This window comes from Doryrhamphus excisus, chromosome 4 (assembly GCF_030265055.1).
Source record: "Doryrhamphus excisus isolate RoL2022-K1 chromosome 4, RoL_Dexc_1.0, whole genome shotgun sequence".
Classification (NCBI taxonomy): Eukaryota; Metazoa; Chordata; class Actinopteri; order Syngnathiformes; family Syngnathidae; genus Doryrhamphus; species Doryrhamphus excisus.
Genome location: NC_080469.1, coordinates 13,722,556 through 13,740,899, shown reverse-complemented (window position 1 = coordinate 13,740,899; position 18,344 = coordinate 13,722,556). Strand labels below are relative to the sequence as shown.

Below are 18,344 nucleotides of genomic sequence, written 5' to 3'. Positions count from 1 at the left end.
TTGCATGTTCTCCCCGTGCATGTGTGGGTTTTCTCCGGGTACTTCGGTTTCGTCCCACATTCCAAAAACCTGCTAGGTTAATTGGCGACTCCAAATTGTCCATAGGTATGAATGTGAGTGTGAATGGTTGTTTGTCTATATGTGCCCTGTGATTGGCTGGCGACCAGTCCAGGGTGTACCCTGCCTCTCGCACGAAGACAGCTGGGATAGGCTCCAGCACCTCACACGACCCTCGTGAGGAAAAAGCGGTAGAAAATGAATGAATGAATGGATGGATGTATTTGCCAAAAGTGAAAAGGGACTTTGGGCTCGTAAATAACATCCCCCCAAAAATATTAGCAAGAACTAGTGTTATGCTAAGAGTCCATCGAATTAATGTTCGCTCGGCCTGTTGCCATGTTGCCGTTATTCGGTGCCACAGCGAGCCACTTCACGCCAATCACGTAATCTTTGGTGTAAACTGGCGCCGGCCCAGTGGACTCCTAGCATCCTTGGCGCAACTTGGCTCACGCTATTACATTCCAGTGGATTCCAATAGGCGGATTGTTTGTGACATTTGGTTCCACTTGGTGGACACTTCGTGCCAAATGCAAGTGGCGCAACTAAGATTTTAAACATTTTGAAATTTTCTTGCCGCCAAACTCAATTTTTGCCACCGTTATGAGTCACCATGAGTCAGTTGGGAGGCAGTTAGAGCCACTGCATGGCACCTTATTGTCGAGACGAGGCGCCACAGCAAATTGCATTGGCGCGAACTGGCACTGGCCCAGTGGACTCTTAGCATAAGGGCTAAACATGGAAGTCAAAACATTACAAGAATAATAATATTTTTTTCTTTTTTATCCCGAAACATGTGAATCGTAAAAGGGACGGGCTGACTTCCGGTTCCTGGTCATCCAGATTGGGAAAGTAGGGCAGTATGATTTCCGCAGAATTGCAGATGTAATTGGCCACTATACTGTTAAACACGCAATCTTGCGGAAATGAACATAATGTGGATGAAATGCGGTCATGGTGAGAAGGAACCTTTGTGTGGGGAAGTATTTTCCTGGCCAACCGCTCAATCGAATCTCATCATAAACACGAATCCCGAACTAATGGTGGACCTCATTACAATTAGGGTTAGAGGTTAGGGTTAAGGATAAGCAGAAGTAGATGGATGACTCCTCAAACAGACGTGTGTACTACACTGTAATCTAAATAAATGAAATGGTGATGCAGAGCCATGCAGCTACATCGTAATCACATGTATGTACTAGTCACGTTGCCAAGCCCTTCATCCAAGTCAATTTCCCAAGCTGACTACAGAGTGAGTTCTTCACTTACGTGTCTTTCAAACTCAATTTTCAAATAGTTCTGGGAGATGGCAGCGGCCTCGGTGTTGGTCAATCACATTTTCTCATTAATTTAAAGACGCCGGGGATGACTTCTGATTACCACATGAATAATAAATGGTTCCTGGTGGGTGGGGAGAGTCCCTATTAAATTCATTGTCCTGCCATGTGTGTAAAGGGATCCTGTGATCCAACAATGAAAAAGCCCAAACAGCTTCAGACACACATGACAATGTTGTTGCAAACTTAATCATCCGCTCAGGATGTGTTACAGCTGAATGTTACAGCAACCTGTGCTGCATCCTAACAGGATTCAGACTAAAAATGTGTGTAAAATGTGCTGCACAGGACGTTGTGTGGCAAATACCACATGATCACATGATATAATGTTTCTAGTCCTTCATCAGATTAGGCAACAGTCCTTGTATTAGCCACTTTGGTGCAATTTAAACCCCAATTTGCACAGTAATTACAGGTTATGAACATTCTTCTACAAAAGTGTATCAATTTTCATTATGATGCACATTTTATATGGCGGAAATCACACAGATCTGTGGCTCATCCAGTAATCGTCATTCAGCAGGTCTTCCTGATTATCATAGCGTTAATGCCACATACGAAGCTGCCATGAATTATTCAAAAGGTTGTCTGCCGCAATAAAGGACTTCCCACTGGCCTCATATGAAGTCTGTACAGCATGTACAATGCTGAGGCTGCACAGGTGTACTGTCTCCACCTAAAGGAAACCTGAGGAACTGACGTTAAATCCTGTTAGTAGCCATAGAGACTCCAAATAGCATTTCAATGAGACGTAATTACAGATTTTTGTTATTTAATGAATGGAGATGTTGCTCAGGAATAAGGTATAACATATAAAGTCATGGTATACCGTATTTATTAAAACCTCAGTTCAGTTCCATCATGATGCTTCAGTGAAGTGGCTGAAAACAAAGTGACAAAGAAATTACATAAAGTCAGAAAGTTTCTCCTTAACTTTCTCCTCGATGTTTGAGAAGTATTTCATTTGGGCAAGCAATGCTTTGGCAGCTTGAAGCTCTCCTGCCAGAAAAAAAAGGAAGCAAGAGACAGAGCACAAAAAGGTTGGTTCAACTGGTGACTCATTCAGCCACTCAAAGCTTCATCATAGATTACAAAACTAGCACGCACTGAGTGGGAGGAATGTGGAGGAGGAGGTTTCAAAAGGACTTCTTGATGTCTTACCTGCACGGAGGGCGGCGTCTATCTTCTCTGTCAAACCTAAAAGTTTCCCTGAAAGCAAAGAGGATGCGACAAGTTCAACGTCTGCACATGTTCATGAAATGGACCAATTATTTTCTAGCAAACCACAGATTGCATCAGAGTGTGTCTGCATATGGAGCAAGTACAACACAGGAGATGCAGAAGAAAACTTTGAATGCTGTTGAGGTGCACGCAATTTGGAATTTGAACTAAATTTTGGAGAAAAATGTTCTAATGTTCAGCAAAAATCCATAGTTTTACCTTGTGCATGAAAGATCTCAGCAAATATTTGGAGACTTCAGCTCCGTAAGCATCTTGAATGATTAACTTCACAAGTCTATATTGCTTTTTCTTTGGCTTTTTGTACAACCAACCTGGTTATACAAATTCGCACCATTTTGTTCCATAATACAATCTTTTAGCAATTATTTCTGGCATGACATTGCTGTGTATGCAAAATGGCTGAATAACACATTTTCAAGTGCCACTGATGTTTTGTTTTTTAATTTTATGGTCTTGCTTGTCGATTTGGGGCTGTCAAGGTTCTGTGCCTGAGCTGCCCTAACAGACAGCTATAATGCATTATCTGTACAAATTGAGGATCAAAGATCATGTCTCCATGAGAGACTCAATAAACTGTGCAGACACGGAGTAATTTGTTTACCTTTTGTGTCTCGACTGATCTTATCGGCTTCTTCTGGGGTCCGCGCCTCTTCCAGTGCTTCATTGATCTCCATCAGCTCCATCAGAAATTCAGCATCCGCCCCAGAATCTGTGCCCTCGTCGATGCGCATCCCCTTCAGCTCCAACTGGAACACGAGACAATGAGGGTGTGTCTTTACACTCGACAGTGACATGACAACATACCGACATCTTTTAGACAGATGATCAGGGAGTTTGAACACACCATATAAAGGCCGCGACTCAAAGGCTTCAGCAGTGTCTTGTAGGCTTTGTTGACAAGGGCTGACTGATGTTCTGAATACTCCTGTTCTTCCTGAAAAAGAACATTTCAAGTCTAATCTTAGCCCATCGCTATTCACACATACAGTAATAGAGATGATGTGTCTGTATATTTACATTGTAGTTACAGAGGAACTACTAATTTGTACGGTATTTTCATTTTAAATCAAATCCAAATCAATGTCTTTTTATTGGATTTATGTGAATTTAGTACGGAAAAATACATTTAAAAATCAAAAATATTTTCTGAACATTGACTGTAAAATCAGTAGTACTAATACACATCATACCGTAGATTATTACATTCACTGTAAAAAAAGAACACGTTCCACTGTATTTACTGCACTATGGTAAAACTCACACATTGCATGTCCATTTCCAGTTCTTTGGTCATCATCACTTTCCTCCTCTTAGCCATCAAGAGAACCATTTTTCAGTGTCATTAAAAAAACAAAACAAAAAAGCCAAAGAAAATGCTGACTATTTTTGTGTAGAAATCCTTCAGACAGAAAATAACACTTCTAAAATGTTTACAATTTGCCAGCCAGGTTTATATAAAAGCAAGTCGTAACCATTAGGAGAGTGAAGTCGAGGTATTCTTTTGAAATGCACGGTGAAAAGTATGCAGAGGCACTAAAACAAGACAGAATGGAAAATATGTTGTTGGCAGGTGTGTGTGCGTTTTGCAGGTGTATGCAGTCTGTCAGTTCTTTGTGAAAATCAATAGTCTCACCATTGGGCCGGTCGTGTTGAGCTGTTTCTGTAATAACAACCGATGCAGTAGATGGCTGCCTTGTATAAGTAATGCCTGTTCTATATGCCAATGCAGACCCCTGAGGTTGGAAGATATCTAATTTAAAAAAATGGCCAGAGGGGCGTATGAATAAAATAACCCAAACAATACCGCTGAGGCTAAGCGTAAAGAAACCATTTCAGTTTCCTCGTCTTTTCTTTGCAGATTGGGACTATGTTGTGTGCATTGTTCTTTTCTGTCCCAGCGTAGACGATAAATGATGTGCAAAGCAACACACCTCTGCTCCTTCTCTTGCTCACAATGCCTATTCTGCTACACTCAAGCACTTTCCCTTTAATGATCCACAAGGGCACATTTGGTTGTCTATTTACCATTTTGCAGAAAAAAAAAACAAAAACAAAAAAACACATTTAAACATTTTAACTGCTCGGGACTCTGGGGCAGAGCGTATTTCTTTCAGTGACATTTTTGAGCTCACTATTGGGATTTGCTTTTACATCCCCGCCAGCTGTCGCTGCATTGTAAGTAAGACGAGGAGTTTGAGCTTTTCCTTTCAGTCCACTGTTTGTACATTAGATGGTACTGAGTTTAGCACAAAAAGAAATTCTACCATTTTTTTTTTTAAGAAACAAGAAAAATTAATCAAAAATATACAAGTAGAAAGCCTTTTCAAATAGACGTGCCTTAATTTCTGGTGTGTAAGGCGCTACTTTTTCCTTAAGCTTTGAACTCTGCTGGTTATACAGCAGCACGGCTAATTATGGCACGACTAACTAGGTTGTAATCTTGTGACATCACCTATACTTCAGAACTATGAATAATCGTTCAAATTCTGTGGCTCTCAGAAGCCCATCACAAGCTAGGGAAATACTCTATATGTGTCATCTTATAAATAACTCTAACATCATCACACAAGAACTTAACACTCAAAACGTAGCTAGGAAATATACGTATATATATATATATATATATATATATATATATATATATATATATATATATATATACGTATATATATATATATATATATATATATATATATATATATATATATATATATATATATATATATATATATAGTATATAGAAGTATGAGTTTAAAATAACAAACAACAACTATTTTAACTTCTACCCATAATGCATTACTCCCAGCGGAGCAATTCCTTGGACAACAACTGCCTATTATTCTTTGTTTATACCACATTATGCAGGCTGCGGGATCACTGCAGGGATATAAGAAACAGCCGTCGCTAGCATTCCAGGATATTGAGCTAACTAGTTAGTCTCTACAAGTTACTTATTCTAAACTTAAAGTATTTCAAACAAAGTGGGGAAGAAGGAAGCAAAAAAGCTTACCACTTCCACACCAGATGAGCAAGTTTTTTTCCCCACTCAATCTATCTACAGCTACACTTTATCATGATTTTTCCAAAATATGTTAATTAATAAATCATGCTGATTTGTGGTTGGTCAAAACACCCAACGCCGCTTCCTGTCCACACATCCAAAACACATTTTATGTCTTATATGAATTATTTTCTCTGATGGATCTACTGTATTTTGTAATATGAAAGTAAAGGTTACAATATAGGCGTTATTTCATGTCCACAGGGCTATAATAATGTCAAAACACATGTTTAGAAGGTCAGAAACAGGTTTTCTATGCTCTAACTACGAAAATATTCCATTTTTAAAGAAGGAATCCCACTTCTTGAAAACTCGCTTATGGTCGGGATAAGCAAAGGATTACTGTATATCATATCCCCTCATGACAGTTTTTAATTTGTATGCAACTCACTCCAAATTACATTTTTGAAACAACAAAAAAAAAACACCACCACTGGCTAGTTACCATTACCGATAACGGTTTAAAAGAACAGACTATATTTAAAAAAATATATACAAATTAAACTGCATAAAAATTGTCATGTGTTTCATTCAGCCCCATTAAATGGCTGTTCATGGCTGTCACTTACCAATGTCTGGTACACACACACACCCACACAGTCAGTGTCAGAGAGGCAGTTTGCAATAGATTCAAATGTTGGTGGGCTCCAGGCAGCTGGAGGAACCCAGCTGCATACAGTCCCTGTATTACAGGCCGAGTGTTTAGGGATTAAGCCTTTGAGAAAAAAAGAAAAAATGAGCTGCAGTCCTCCTTCTGCTATGTCATGTTTGTGTGTTTGGTGCATCCACTGTGACAGGATAAAAGCGTGCATGTACGTACTGGACAATAAAGAGGGTCATGACAAACAGATGTAAATCTTACTCATAATACTGTACTGTTATTATAATTACCTGTATTGTCACGTAAGTTAACGTCACAAACAATTAATCAAATCTGATTTTTATAGAAGAAATTTAATTTCCGCCTCTTAGCAGCAATCCCTTTAAAAATGCATGGATGGACTTTTCCGCTCCCCAAAATCACAGCAAAGAGGGCGAGGAAGAGAAGACACCAAATATTCACGGTACAGCCATAGCTATTTGTAGTTTCACTGTTGAACCCGTTGGGTTGGTGTGTACACATGATAACAGATTTTGCATAAATGTAGGCCCACGTCTCTCGCCCAAAGACTGCTGGGATAGGCTCCAGCATAACCGCGGCCCTAATGAGGATAAGCGGCATAGAAAACGGATGTACGCATTTATGGATAAATCCCATAGTTTGCGTAGGAATGTTCTTACGCATGCTATACACCTACATATCTGCAGTGGTTTCCTTCGCAAGATATCAGAAAGAGGCATAAATGCAGATTGCTCTTTTCCAAAGTCAAAGCTGATGTGTGTGACTATCCTGTTTTGCCTGAAACACAAAGATAATAGGTATGTTTTCATGGATGACTCAAGAAATTAAAAATAGTCACATTTGAGAGGCTGAAATTAGGATATTTAAAGTACATTTTTAAATAAAACGATTAATCGATTACCAAAATAGTTGTCTTTTAGTTGGATAATCAATTCATCAATTAATCGTTGCAGCTGTAATATATACCCCTCTGATTATGTCAATTAACACTAAGCATCACTGTCTTTGTAATTGGATCATGTATTGAATATCTCCAGACGCATGAGCACCTAATAAAATGTCTGGTTAAACAATAATCACACAAACTTCATTGCTAGCCTCACTGAGTATTTTGTGTGGTAAGTGCCCACCCAGCAAGGCATCAGATAAAATACATAAATAGAAAATACATATAGAAAGAATATGCTCTGTTTTATGCACTCATAAGCCTACCACAGATTTCTGGCTGAAATTGTCTGGATGCAGGGAGCGTTGGAGCAGCAAGTATCTTTTCTGCAGTGCTTTAATGTCCAGTGCAAATGTGAAGTCACTAAAAAAGAAAGAATACATGTTAGTATTTTGCTATTTGTTTACAAACGTAGATGATATGCCATGTATAGGATTAAGGTGGAAAGATGCTCACCAGGCCATGATCTTGAAAAAAGATACGCCTTCTTCAGGCGGCTGTACTACATTGCATGACGAGCAGAAGAATGCAGGTGATTTGTCAAGAGGTACTTTACACCTCCAGCAGTTGAGTTTAATTTCTCCCGTGCAGTAACTTCTCAATGATGTCACTTTATTGAAGTAGCAAATCCGCTGTGTTTTCATTCCAGAGAGTGCAAAGTTCGTCTTGTTGATCCATGTGTCCTTCGTTGCTGGGTTCATAGCCATACAGTGGGCGGAACATGTAACAGCTCCGAAACGACTTGTCATGATCCACCTTGCGTTCACCAATTTACAATAAGAGCCCATTCTCAAAAAGTTAAATGGCATCATTTCAGAAATTAAAACACCATTCTTGAAGCTAGTTTAACATCAAAACGACACACACTACATCACTAGGAAGTGGTTTCTTCTTCTACGCTTAATACACACGCTAGTGCCATCTAACGGCAGTGGACTGAACTGTCTCGAAGGTGCTGGGATTTGGAAAACAGTGGCTATTGCTATTAGCCGCTAGCGAAAACAGAACGCAACTAATAGGCAACTATATGCTTCCCGTGGCGCTGGATTTAAATATACGTATTCAAAAACAGTAAGTCGACAATTCGAAGTGTTTTCACACATCTTGTCATTACGAATAACCGGGTGCAAGGACGCAAGTCCCGATGACACAAAGAGCCGGGTGGTAAACATGTAGCTTGTTAGCTCACTAGCTCAGACCACCCAGGCGAAAGATGGTCATTCTAATGAGCTCGTGGACAGTATTTTTGTTATGTGTATGCTTCGTGTCTATTTATAGTAATATAAGTATTGAATGACTGGATTATTGTTTGTTTCGCTAAACCTTCCATGCTAACAGTTACCGACGATGTTGGATGGATTGTCCTACTCCGCACGCACTCGTTAAGAGGTTCAATCACATAGTGCATCACATACTACATGCTAAACTTTATTTACTTCATCTTCATTTAATAGCATGTGTCAATCAATGTCAGATAAGTAAAATGGCTATTCGTTTCCCAGTTTTCAACCCCATGGCAACGAGAGGGGCTATGGTCCATGAGCACTCATGGACGCACAGAAAGTGGCTTGTCCACCAGCAACAACAACAAGCACTGGAGCCCAGATAACACAGTGAAACCGGTGAGTTATATTATGGCCAAGCTCATGATTTTTATGACACTGCAATGTGACGGGTGGTCTGAAGTTGTGCCAGTATAAATCTGCTTGGCTGGCCCCAGGAGCAGACTTGGCGTCCCCGTTTTAGTTTCCTAACAAAGTACATGCTGTGATGAATGCCGGCGCCTGACTCTTATTGTCTAAGGGTAGGTGTGTTGAGGAGGTGAGGGAAAAGGTGACAGTAGAGTATTCCTGAGAGACAACTGGTTGGAGACAGTACTTTCTATAAAGTAAACAGGATCTTCTCCTGAAGGTCGAGGGAGGCGCTTCTCAAGGCCCCCACAGACAATACTCTGGGTATTATTAACGGAAATGGCTAAGAATAGAGGGCTCGCGAGCAAAGTGGCTTGTCTGGCCCTCGTGTTGTTTGGGTTAAATGTGCCAAAACGGAACAGCATCTTTAGAGTCCCTTCTCAAGCTTGCATGCTGGGCGTGCCGCACACACGCGAGCCGAGAAGTTGGTTCAAATGGTTTCATCTGGCGTTGATGCACAACATCGACAAAAGATGTGTAAGTACAATAAATTCTCAGATTTTAATTTTAAGTTCAGATGTTACAGCATTCACGTGTGTGTGTGTGTGTGTGTGTCTGTGTGTGTGCTGAGGCATGTATAGGATTGAATTGACAAAACAATTGATTGAAATGCAGAGACACCGAGGATTCAGTCGCAACTAGTTTGGGATAGAACAGTATGATGTCAGCTATGTCAGTTTATACATCCATCATTCACGGAATTTTAAGTCAAATGCCCATTCCTTAGGGAACAAAAATACCTACAATAATTGCTAAATATATATATATATATATATATAATGTATGTGCCAGTGTCTGTGTAATTTATCAAAGTATTTTTTTTATGTCCCCACTGCCAGATACAAATTATGATTTACATTTTCTGTATTGAAGGCTAAACACAGTTTAAAACTAATTAAACCGTTGCCACCATAAAACCTCATAAACCTCCATAAAAAATATTTTCATCCAAATGTCAAATTAAGTTAATAGCCAGCCATCTGTTCGGTAATTTTAGCAGTTGCTAAAATTGATTTTGTGAACTGTGAGGCCTGTTTCTCCTCAAAAACCTTCAATGTGAATTCTTAAAGAAAAATAATGATAATTCTAAAGTGCACACTTCGGGGCATTTGAATTTTGAGGTACATTTTATGCTCAAAATTGTCCACAGGTGTAAATGGCTGTCTATATGTGCCCTGTGATTGGACGGCGACCAGTCCAAGGTGTACCCCACCTTTCGCCAAAAGTCAGCTGACGAAAGGCTCTGGCATACCTCCGCGACCCTAGTGGGGACAAGCGGCATTGAAAATGGATGGGTGGATTGTAATGCATGTTCTGTTATCCACTTCTCTACAGTATGTTGTTTATGCAGCATTATCCTGCTCAGTACGACACTGGCTTGGGAAAAGGAGTTTGACTCCCCCCTTTAAAAAAACAAAAAAAAACAGATTCCTCCCATAATCGATCAAGGAAATTCCATTTCTGGTTGTGCTGTGGTGTCTGGTTGTGTCTCTCTTGTTCATGTCCATCAGCACCACAAGTGATAGATGTCGAACTGGGATATTTTTTGTTTGGTTTCTTGGTAGGGAAAAATGCCATTATGCAAATCAATGTGATTGAAGACTCAACGAAGATACATAAAATTACACTTCATATTTAATTGACTGATTTTAGGCTGGAAAGCTGTTATGACACCACATTTAAGAGATTAATTGGTCCTGTTTAAACAATAGCATCCTGGCCATTAAGTCTATGAATTAACCTTCTGGTGCATTCAAATGTTTGTTAGTTTGGAGTGATGCATCGCTATGTAAAAACTGTGTTGTATGGCAAATACTGAATTAGCAGTCAGGTGGATTTCATTGTACTGAAATATGTGCTTTTTCTCTCAGATAAACCATGATCCCCATCACTGAACTGCGGTACTTTGTGGACACACAGCCAGCCTACCGTATCCTGAAACCATGGTGGGACGTGTTCACCGATTACATCTCGATCGTAATGCTCATGATCTCTGTGTTTGGGGGGACCCTGCAAGTCACCCAGGACAAGATGATATGCTTGCCGTGCAAATGGGTGGTGGATCAAACTTGCAAGAAGAACTTAAATTCCACGTTTACGTCATCTTTTTCATGGGAGCCCAAAGGAATCCAGTATGATTTGGACCGACACCAGTACAACTATGTAGATGCTGTGTGTTACGAGACAAGGTTGCACTGGTTTGCCAAGTATTTCCCTTACCTGGTGTTACTACACACACTTATTTTCCTAGCCTGTAGCAACTTTTGGTTCAAGTTTCCTCGGACGAGCTCCAAACTAGAGCACTTTGTGTCCATCTTACTGAAGTGCTTTGACTCACCATGGACCACTAGAGCTCTGTCGGAGACGGTCGTTGAAGAGAGTGATCCAAAACCAATGAAAATGAACGGCTCGATGGAGCACAAGGAGTCCGTCATCAGTGAAGATGTGGAAGCGAGTGTTCCTATGCTCCAGAGGACAAAGACGCGCCTTGAGCAGGGAATTGTAGATCGAACAGAAACAGGAGTTTTGGACAAGAAAGAAGGCGAGCAGGCAAAAGCGCTCTTTGAAAAGGTGAAAAAGTTCCGAATACACGTGGAAGAAGGAGACATTGTGTACAGACTGTACATCCGCCAGACTATTATCAAGGTCATCAAATTCATTTTGATAATATGCTATACAGGGTATTACGTCAATGACATCAAGTTCAGCGTCGACTGTAATGTCGATATAGAGAGTCTGACGGGTTACAGTGTTTATCGCTGTGCTCATCCATTGGCTACACTTTTTAAAATCTTGGCCTGTTTCTACATTAGCTTAGTGGTGGTTTATGGATTGATCTGCATGTACACCTTGTGCTGGATGCTGCGACGTTCCCTCAAGAAGTATTCCTTTGAGTCGATACGAGAAGAGAGCAGCTACAGCGACATACCCGATGTTAAGAATGACTTTGCATTCATGTTGCACATGATAGATCAGTATGATCCTCTTTACTCCAAGCGCTTTGCCGTGTTTCTTTCGGAAGTAAGTGAAAATAAATTGAGGCAGCTTAACCTCAACAACGAGTGGACTCTAGACAAGCTCAGGCAGAGGATAACCAAGAACTCACAGGAGAAGCTAGAGCTGCACCTTTTCATGCTCAGCGGCATTCCGGACACAGTATTTGATATGATGGAGCTGGAGGTTCTCAAACTGGAGCTTATACCAGATGTGACTATCCCGCCGATCATCGCTCAGCTCGTCAACCTGCGAGAGATGTGGCTTTACCACACGCCGGCTAAGATTGAGGCTCCAGCGTTGGCTTTCTTGAGAGAGAATTTGAAGTCACTTCACATCAAATTCACAGACATCAAAGAGATTCCTTTGTGGATTTACAGTTTGAAGAATCTTAGTGAGCTCCATCTAACTGGGAATCTGAGCGCTGAGAACAACCGCTACATTGTCATCGACGGGCTGCGGGAACTCAAGAGACTCAAGGTGCTTCGTCTAAAGAGCAATCTCACCAAGCTGCCTCAGGTGGTGACTGACGTTGGCATGCATCTCCAGAAGCTGTCCGTTAACAATGAAGGTACCAAGCTCATGGTGCTCAACAGTCTGAAGAAAATGGTCAATCTGACCGAACTGGAGCTGATTCGCTGTGATCTCGAGCGAATACCACACTCCATCTTCAGCCTGCACAACTTGCAGGAGATTGACTTGAAGGACAACAACCTAAAGACCATTGAGGAGATCATCAGTTTCCAGCACCTTCACAGGCTGGTCTGCCTTAAACTCTGGTATAATCAGATCGCCTACATTCCCATTCAGATCGGCACGCTGATCAACTTGGAGAAACTGTACCTGAACAGAAACAAAATCGAGAAGATTCCCGGACAGTTGTTTTATTGTCGCAAGCTTCGCTTCCTGGACCTGAGCCATAACAACTTAACCAATATCCCGGCTGACATTGGCTCCCTGCAGAACCTTCAGTACCTCGCAGTGACCGCCAATAGAGTAAGTAACTCACCAGTTACAGTCCTATTTAAACCCAGTTTGCACCGAGTCTTTCAGTTCTGTTCCATGTGGCAGAGTTCAGGGCTAACTGGAAGCAAATATACTGACCTCATAAAGTCATCCGCTTATCCTCATGAGGGTCGCGGGGGTGCTGGAGCCTACCCCAGCTGTCTTAGGGCGAGAGGCGGGGTACGCCCTGGACTGGTTGCCAGTCAATCACAGGGCACATATAGACAAACAACCATTCACACTCACATTCATACCTATGGACAATTTGGAGGGGCCAATTAACCTAGCATGTTTTTGGAATGTGGGAGGAAACCGGAATACCCGGAGAAAACCCACGCATGCATGAGGAGAACATGCAAACCCCACACCGAGAGTGGAATTGAACTCGGGTCTCCTAACTGTGAGGAATGCGCGCTAACCACTCGATGATTTAGATAAGACAAAGATGACAAAAACTGGATTTTACAACAATGTTATTTTCTTTACCAAGATTAACTTGTATGGCAACCAATCCAGGGTATACCCTGCCACTCGCCTGAAGTCAGCTGGGATAGGCTCCAGTACACCCTGTGACCCTAATGTGGATTTTTGGCATAGAAAATGGATGATGGGCATTAGTACTTTATTGTTGTAAGGTGATTGCGCTGTCGCACAGGTTACCTTCCTCAAACAATTGTACGATGTCTAGTCTGATACATTATGGTGGTGCATTTCTACTTTTATCTTTCTAATCTTTCTCATTTCTCAATCTCTTCCCCTCCCAACCACTTTCAAATGAAGATTGAGAGCCTGCCCAATGAGTTGTTCCAGTGCAAGAAACTGCGCACATTGAACCTGGGAAACAACTGCTTGCAGTCTCTGCCATCACGCTTTGGAGAGCTGACCGGGCTGACGCAACTCGAGCTGAGAGGCAACCGTATGGAGTGTCTTCCCGTGGAGCTGGCCGAGTGTCGGCAGCTTAAGAGGACTGGTCTCGTTGTGGAGGAGGACCTCTTTAACACCCTGCCGACTGAGGTCAAAGAACAGTTGTGGAGAACGGACAAAGAACAGATTTGAACCCGGCTGTGAGTTAATCAATACTCGCTAACTTGCAACCTGTCATAGGAGGAAGGAGGAACCAACCCCGACCACCTCATGCGCTGAGATGGCATGGTGTCATGTTGAGCCAGTATGGACTGGGAACGATTCCCCAGTTTGGCAGAGTTTTGTTTTTACTAGCTCATAGCTTCCCCGTTTTTTTAAAGGTTGGCCACAGACTCACTAATGAGGCTTTTTAGCAATAATAAGATAACACTTTAATAATCCCAAAGGGAACTTGGACAAGCGGTGCCATTGTGATGTTTGTTTACATGTTATGCATCTCAATGATGGACAATGTAAGTAAGTATGCAACAAGATAGGCCAACAGAGTGAAGATAAAATGGGCAGTTTTTATAATTCAATAGCACTAAAGTGGGACGTTCTTATGTTTTCTTGGAAGTATCATGTCAGGGAATCAAAGAGATGCCAAGATGACTCTACATGGTCCTTTTATTATTTCCTAATTGCATAAAAAAAAGATGGACAAAGAGCGGATCATTTTAAGGACATTATCAAGCAGATCACAATATTTGAACATTAAGCTCATTATATCACGTTATATGTTGAATATACTTACAAGCGTATACAGTCATATTGACAATCATTTAAGTTGACAAAATACTGTCTTGTGTCAATTCCATGTCACCTGTCTATACTGTTGTTTGTTTTCCCATTGAGAGCGCCATTAGTTCCCTCTGAGGGCCTTTGAGCTTAAAATAATTTAGAAAAATGTTTGTATCATCCAAAGTAATTAATATATGAGAAAATGTGTTTGAGTGCATGATTACAAGTCCTCTGAAAGGGTCTATGTGCAGTAATAGGTAGGGGCATGGTCTAATTCCTGGGTTTTTTTTTGGAAAAAATCGGAGTAGAATGTCACTGTTTAAAAAAATATGTAACAGAACAATTCAGAACACCCAAATGAACACATTTTTGTGAGGGGATAAAGTTGTGTCATAGTACATGTTCACCTGAAACACACAATTGGTGTGAGCTCAAGAATTGGACTTGTTTTTAAACAGCGGAGGCGTTAAAAACTTACCATACCACAGATTCATCAACTGACCAAAAAAAGGGTGATTAGGTATGTTAATATTTGACCAGTTTGCCTTAACGACAGGTCACTCCTTCTGTTTTGCTATTTGTAATGTTGCTGTTTTCATTTTTGACTGTGGCTTCTGATACTTTTTATATTTGACCACCTATTGAAGCTTGTGTGGAAGACTACTTGGCCTCAAATAATCATGGCTGAAACAGAACAAAGTTTTTGTGTATTTGGTTTTTTTTTTGTGCAGCATTGATCAATCAATTGGAGCTAACTGGAAGTATGTGATTGGTGAATGAGTTTTGTTGATGTGTGTTCCTTTCACTGTTAAATAGAAACTTAAGAGCTGTTATTACTCAAGAGTATGCTTAGATATTTGTTAATGTAATAGTTTTTGGTAATGAGAGAGTTTGAGGTGTGTGAAATGAAAAATCGCTAATGGAGTTCAAATTTTGTACAAATAAAAAAAATCTGACGCTTGTCGAATGACTTTAATGAAAGATTAAAATGAAATTATGCAATAATACAAAAAAGGGTGACTTCAAGTCTATCTTCTGTTTCCATTTGGTGCATCTCAAGTCATGCAGAATTTGAATTTTTGTATTTTTTTTCTCCTGGGTAACCTTTTTCTGTGCAGTTAAAATCAGGACAAGCAACATGCAGTGACAGGATTACAGCACAAATATCCAACTAAAATGTCAAATTGTGGTATTTATTAGTACAATAATATAAAGGGCAGTAGTCAAGTACATTTAGAATGCTTTGGTTATAGTCTTGATCCCGCTGACTTTAAATAAAATGTTACTATTAGACAAAAGAAAAACAGAACTCCCTTCAACTTAACCAATTTAAAATGTCTAATACCAACAGTGATGAATTTAGATTTTTGATGAATGATGAGGCAGGAGTATTAGTTCCAACCCAGAATTTTTTCAATGTACTGTTCCAATAAAGTGCACACAAAAAGGAAATGAAATAAGATGCTTGAATTACCTTCATTTGTACACAATTACTTAAACCTTAGCTGCATGGCACCTTGCTTTCTTGCTACCTTGATCTTGTAGCTTATTTTAAATTTTACATTAAAACAATATAGTAATTGTTAATTTCACTTCTTGTTTTTCTATGTTTTTATTTTTAATATTTCTACATTTTTGTGTTTTCCGCTTTTTTAATATAATTTCTTCACTTTATAATGTGTATCTTATATTTTTTCTTTCTTTAACGTTTGGGACGCTACTCAGGAATCCAAGAGACACTCAATCGCCTTTCATTTTATTACTGTAGTTCTCTTTAGTATACCTACAACTTTTTCTTGACTGCTGGTTAGATGTGTTTTTGTGAAGTGTACGTGTGTGCGTGATACAGTACAACAGATTAAAAATAAACTTATTTCATTGATAAAATCTAAAAGCCTGTGTTTTTGAATGTGTATTATTGGACTATAACATGCTTATTTATCTTGAAACAGTAGTTTCACCGGAACCAACTTTGGAAACGAAGCTTGTATTCGCACGGACATATTTCACGGACGTACTCATCGTCACTGCGTTTGAAATGGTAACTTGCTGCAATGTAACAATGCAAGTAGCTAATGAAAGCAATCTATTACAAAACAAAAAATATTTATAATTTCATTTTGAGCTGTGGTTAAGATATTTACAAGTCATTTATGTTGTTATTGTATGATTTGGCTCGAGTGACCCATTATCGCTGTTTCTCGAAGTAGTGCCTGTCTAACGTTGTTATTATTTCTGCAGGCTGTTACTCTTCACACAGATTTAGGAGACGTCAAGATTGAATTATTTTGTGAACGTGCACCGAAATCATGCGAGGTGAGCAAAAGTCTTAACACATGGTTACCTGGAATTGCATCCTTTATTTTACGGCGACATAAGGGTACTGTGAACGGTTTCTAACGCATTCACGACACTTTTTCTTCATTTACGTCGCGTGAGATTACAGTATCGCATATTCGAAGCATATAATAATGCTCAGATATTATTGCAACAATATATTTATTATTGCGCTGCATCATACTGACAGCTACAGGTAAATGTAAAAATGACAGCACAGCAAAAGAAAGACAATGGAATCACTATAATTTAACACTGAATTTAAGCGTTTGCAGTAGATTAAAAAGTATGTTTCCTGTCTAAATGCATATGTTCATTGTTTTATTTTTAAAGAACTTCCTCGCTCTGTGTGCCAGTGGCTTCTATAAAGGCTGCATCTTCCATCGCAACATTAAAGGCTTCATGGTGCAAACTGGAGACCCAACAGGTAGATGATTACATTTAGTTACAGTTTATCGTCCCATACTCTGCGTTATTCATTTCCTCCGTCCCTTTATATTCAATCTCATAGGCACTGGCAAAGGAGGGACAAGTATATGGGGACGCAAGTTTGAAGATGAGTTCAGCGAACATTTAAAGGTTTGTGGGACTCTTTCTAATTTTCCTCTGCTTTGCATGTGTAAAAAGTTACTCTTGTTTGCTGTTTCAGCATAATGTTAGAGGAGTGGTCTCCATGGCAAACAATGGTCCCAACACAAACGGATCTCAGTTTTTCTTCACCTATGCCAAACAGCCACATTTGGACATGAAGTACACTGTGTTTGGAAAGTATGTACAGTACATAATACCAGTACATCATGTTATAGCTGTATCTTGATCTTAAATGTCAGTCATTCAATTTTAGGATCATCGATGGCTTGGAATCGCTGGATGAGCTGGAGAAACTTCCTGTACACGAAAAGACATTCCGACCATTGACTGAAACTCGGATTAAAGATGTAACCATTCATGCCAACCCTTTTGCTGGATAGCTTGCATATTTGAGCAAAAAAAATTAACAAAACAGGGAGATGATGTTGTTCAATTAAAAAGAAAATAGCAAAGTGATATTCTCCACATTCATTTAGATTGATAAACTCTGTACATTTGAAAAGTTTTGTACTGAATAAAATGTTGGTCATTAAGCTGCCTTTTTAAAATTATTACACAATTTCACTTCATTATTCTGCAAAAATGTTTCATATTTTAACCCCTTAAAATAAATTAGTACAAGACTTAAGAAAAAATATACATTATATTCATAACCATGTTATAGCAGTAGTATAGTGAACTGTAGTTATAGTTAATTATGGGATTTTCATTATTGTTGCAGGCTATTTTCAGCATAAATATTTTGGTGTCATCGATGCAGTAGAGAATAGGCTTGAATAAAAAAAAAATCCTAATGTCAATAAACTTTAAAATAAAT

The 18,344-nt window shown here is 39.7% G+C and overlaps 3 protein-coding genes across 4 annotated transcripts; 2 read left to right on the top strand and 1 right to left on the bottom strand.

The window, feature by feature from the left end:
- Nucleotides 1-2,179: 2,179 nt before the first annotated feature.
- Nucleotides 2,180-8,200, bottom strand: hscb (HscB mitochondrial iron-sulfur cluster cochaperone). Its single transcript, XM_058071216.1, has 6 exons — nt 7,722-8,200; nt 7,532-7,628; nt 3,481-3,570; nt 3,238-3,382; nt 2,556-2,603; nt 2,180-2,393 (listed from the first exon to the last, which is right to left on the bottom strand). The coding sequence occupies exons 1-6, from the start codon at nt 8,075-8,077 to the stop codon at nt 2,299-2,301; spliced, it is 831 nt and encodes a 276-aa protein (XP_057927199.1). The 5' UTR covers nt 8,078-8,200; the 3' UTR covers nt 2,180-2,298.
- A 106-nt stretch (nt 8,201-8,306) lies between these two features.
- On the top strand, nt 8,307-15,560 carry lrrc8ab (leucine rich repeat containing 8 VRAC subunit Ab). The gene is made up of 4 exons (XM_058071215.1): nt 8,307-8,336; nt 8,768-8,887; nt 10,828-12,946; nt 13,736-15,560. Exons 3-4 carry the CDS (start codon nt 10,835-10,837, stop codon nt 14,009-14,011), a joined length of 2,388 nt encoding a protein of 795 aa, XP_057927198.1. The 5' UTR covers nt 8,307-8,336; nt 8,768-8,887; nt 10,828-10,834; the 3' UTR covers nt 14,012-15,560.
- On the top strand, nt 8,804-18,060 carry ppil3 (peptidylprolyl isomerase (cyclophilin)-like 3). Of its 2 annotated transcripts, none has more exons than XM_058071218.1 (6): nt 8,804-8,887; nt 16,841-16,915; nt 17,270-17,363; nt 17,448-17,515; nt 17,586-17,704; nt 17,781-18,060. In XM_058071218.1, exons 1-6 carry the CDS (start codon nt 8,804-8,806, stop codon nt 17,905-17,907), a joined length of 567 nt encoding a protein of 188 aa, XP_057927201.1. In that variant the 3' UTR covers nt 17,908-18,060. The 2 variants fall into 2 exon arrangements, with proteins under 2 accessions (XP_057927201.1, XP_057927200.1); XM_058071217.1 differs by lacking the exon at nt 8,804-8,887 and adding an exon at nt 16,515-16,640.
- The last annotated feature ends 284 nt before the right edge of the window (nt 18,061-18,344 follow it).

Excerpts from the sequence above, each read along its gene's own strand:
- hscb (XM_058071216.1), bottom strand. The coding sequence starts at position 8,077 with ATGATGCCATTTAACTTTTTGAGAATGGGCTCTTATTGTAAATTGGTG. Across the intron at positions 3,571-7,531 it reads ATTTCAGCCAGAAATCTGTG|GAAGAACAGGAGTATTCAGA; the intron begins GTAGGCTTATGA and ends GTTCTTTTTCAG. Across the intron at positions 3,383-3,480 it reads TGAGTCGCGGCCTTTATATG|TTGGAGCTGAAGGGGATGCG; the intron begins GTGTGTTCAAAC and ends CTCGTGTTCCAG.
- lrrc8ab (XM_058071215.1), top strand. The coding sequence starts at position 10,835 with ATGATCCCCATCACTGAACTGCGGTACTTTGTGGACACACAGCCAGCC. Across the intron at positions 12,947-13,735 it reads TCGCAGTGACCGCCAATAGA|ATTGAGAGCCTGCCCAATGA; the intron begins GTAAGTAACTCA and ends TTTCAAATGAAG.
- ppil3 (XM_058071217.1), top strand. The coding sequence starts at position 16,530 with ATGCTTATTTATCTTGAAACAGTAGTTTCACCGGAACCAACTTTGGAA. Across the intron at positions 17,364-17,447 it reads GCAAACTGGAGACCCAACAG|GCACTGGCAAAGGAGGGACA; the intron begins GTAGATGATTAC and ends TCAATCTCATAG. Across the intron at positions 17,516-17,585 it reads AGTTCAGCGAACATTTAAAG|CATAATGTTAGAGGAGTGGT; the intron begins GTTTGTGGGACT and ends TTGCTGTTTCAG.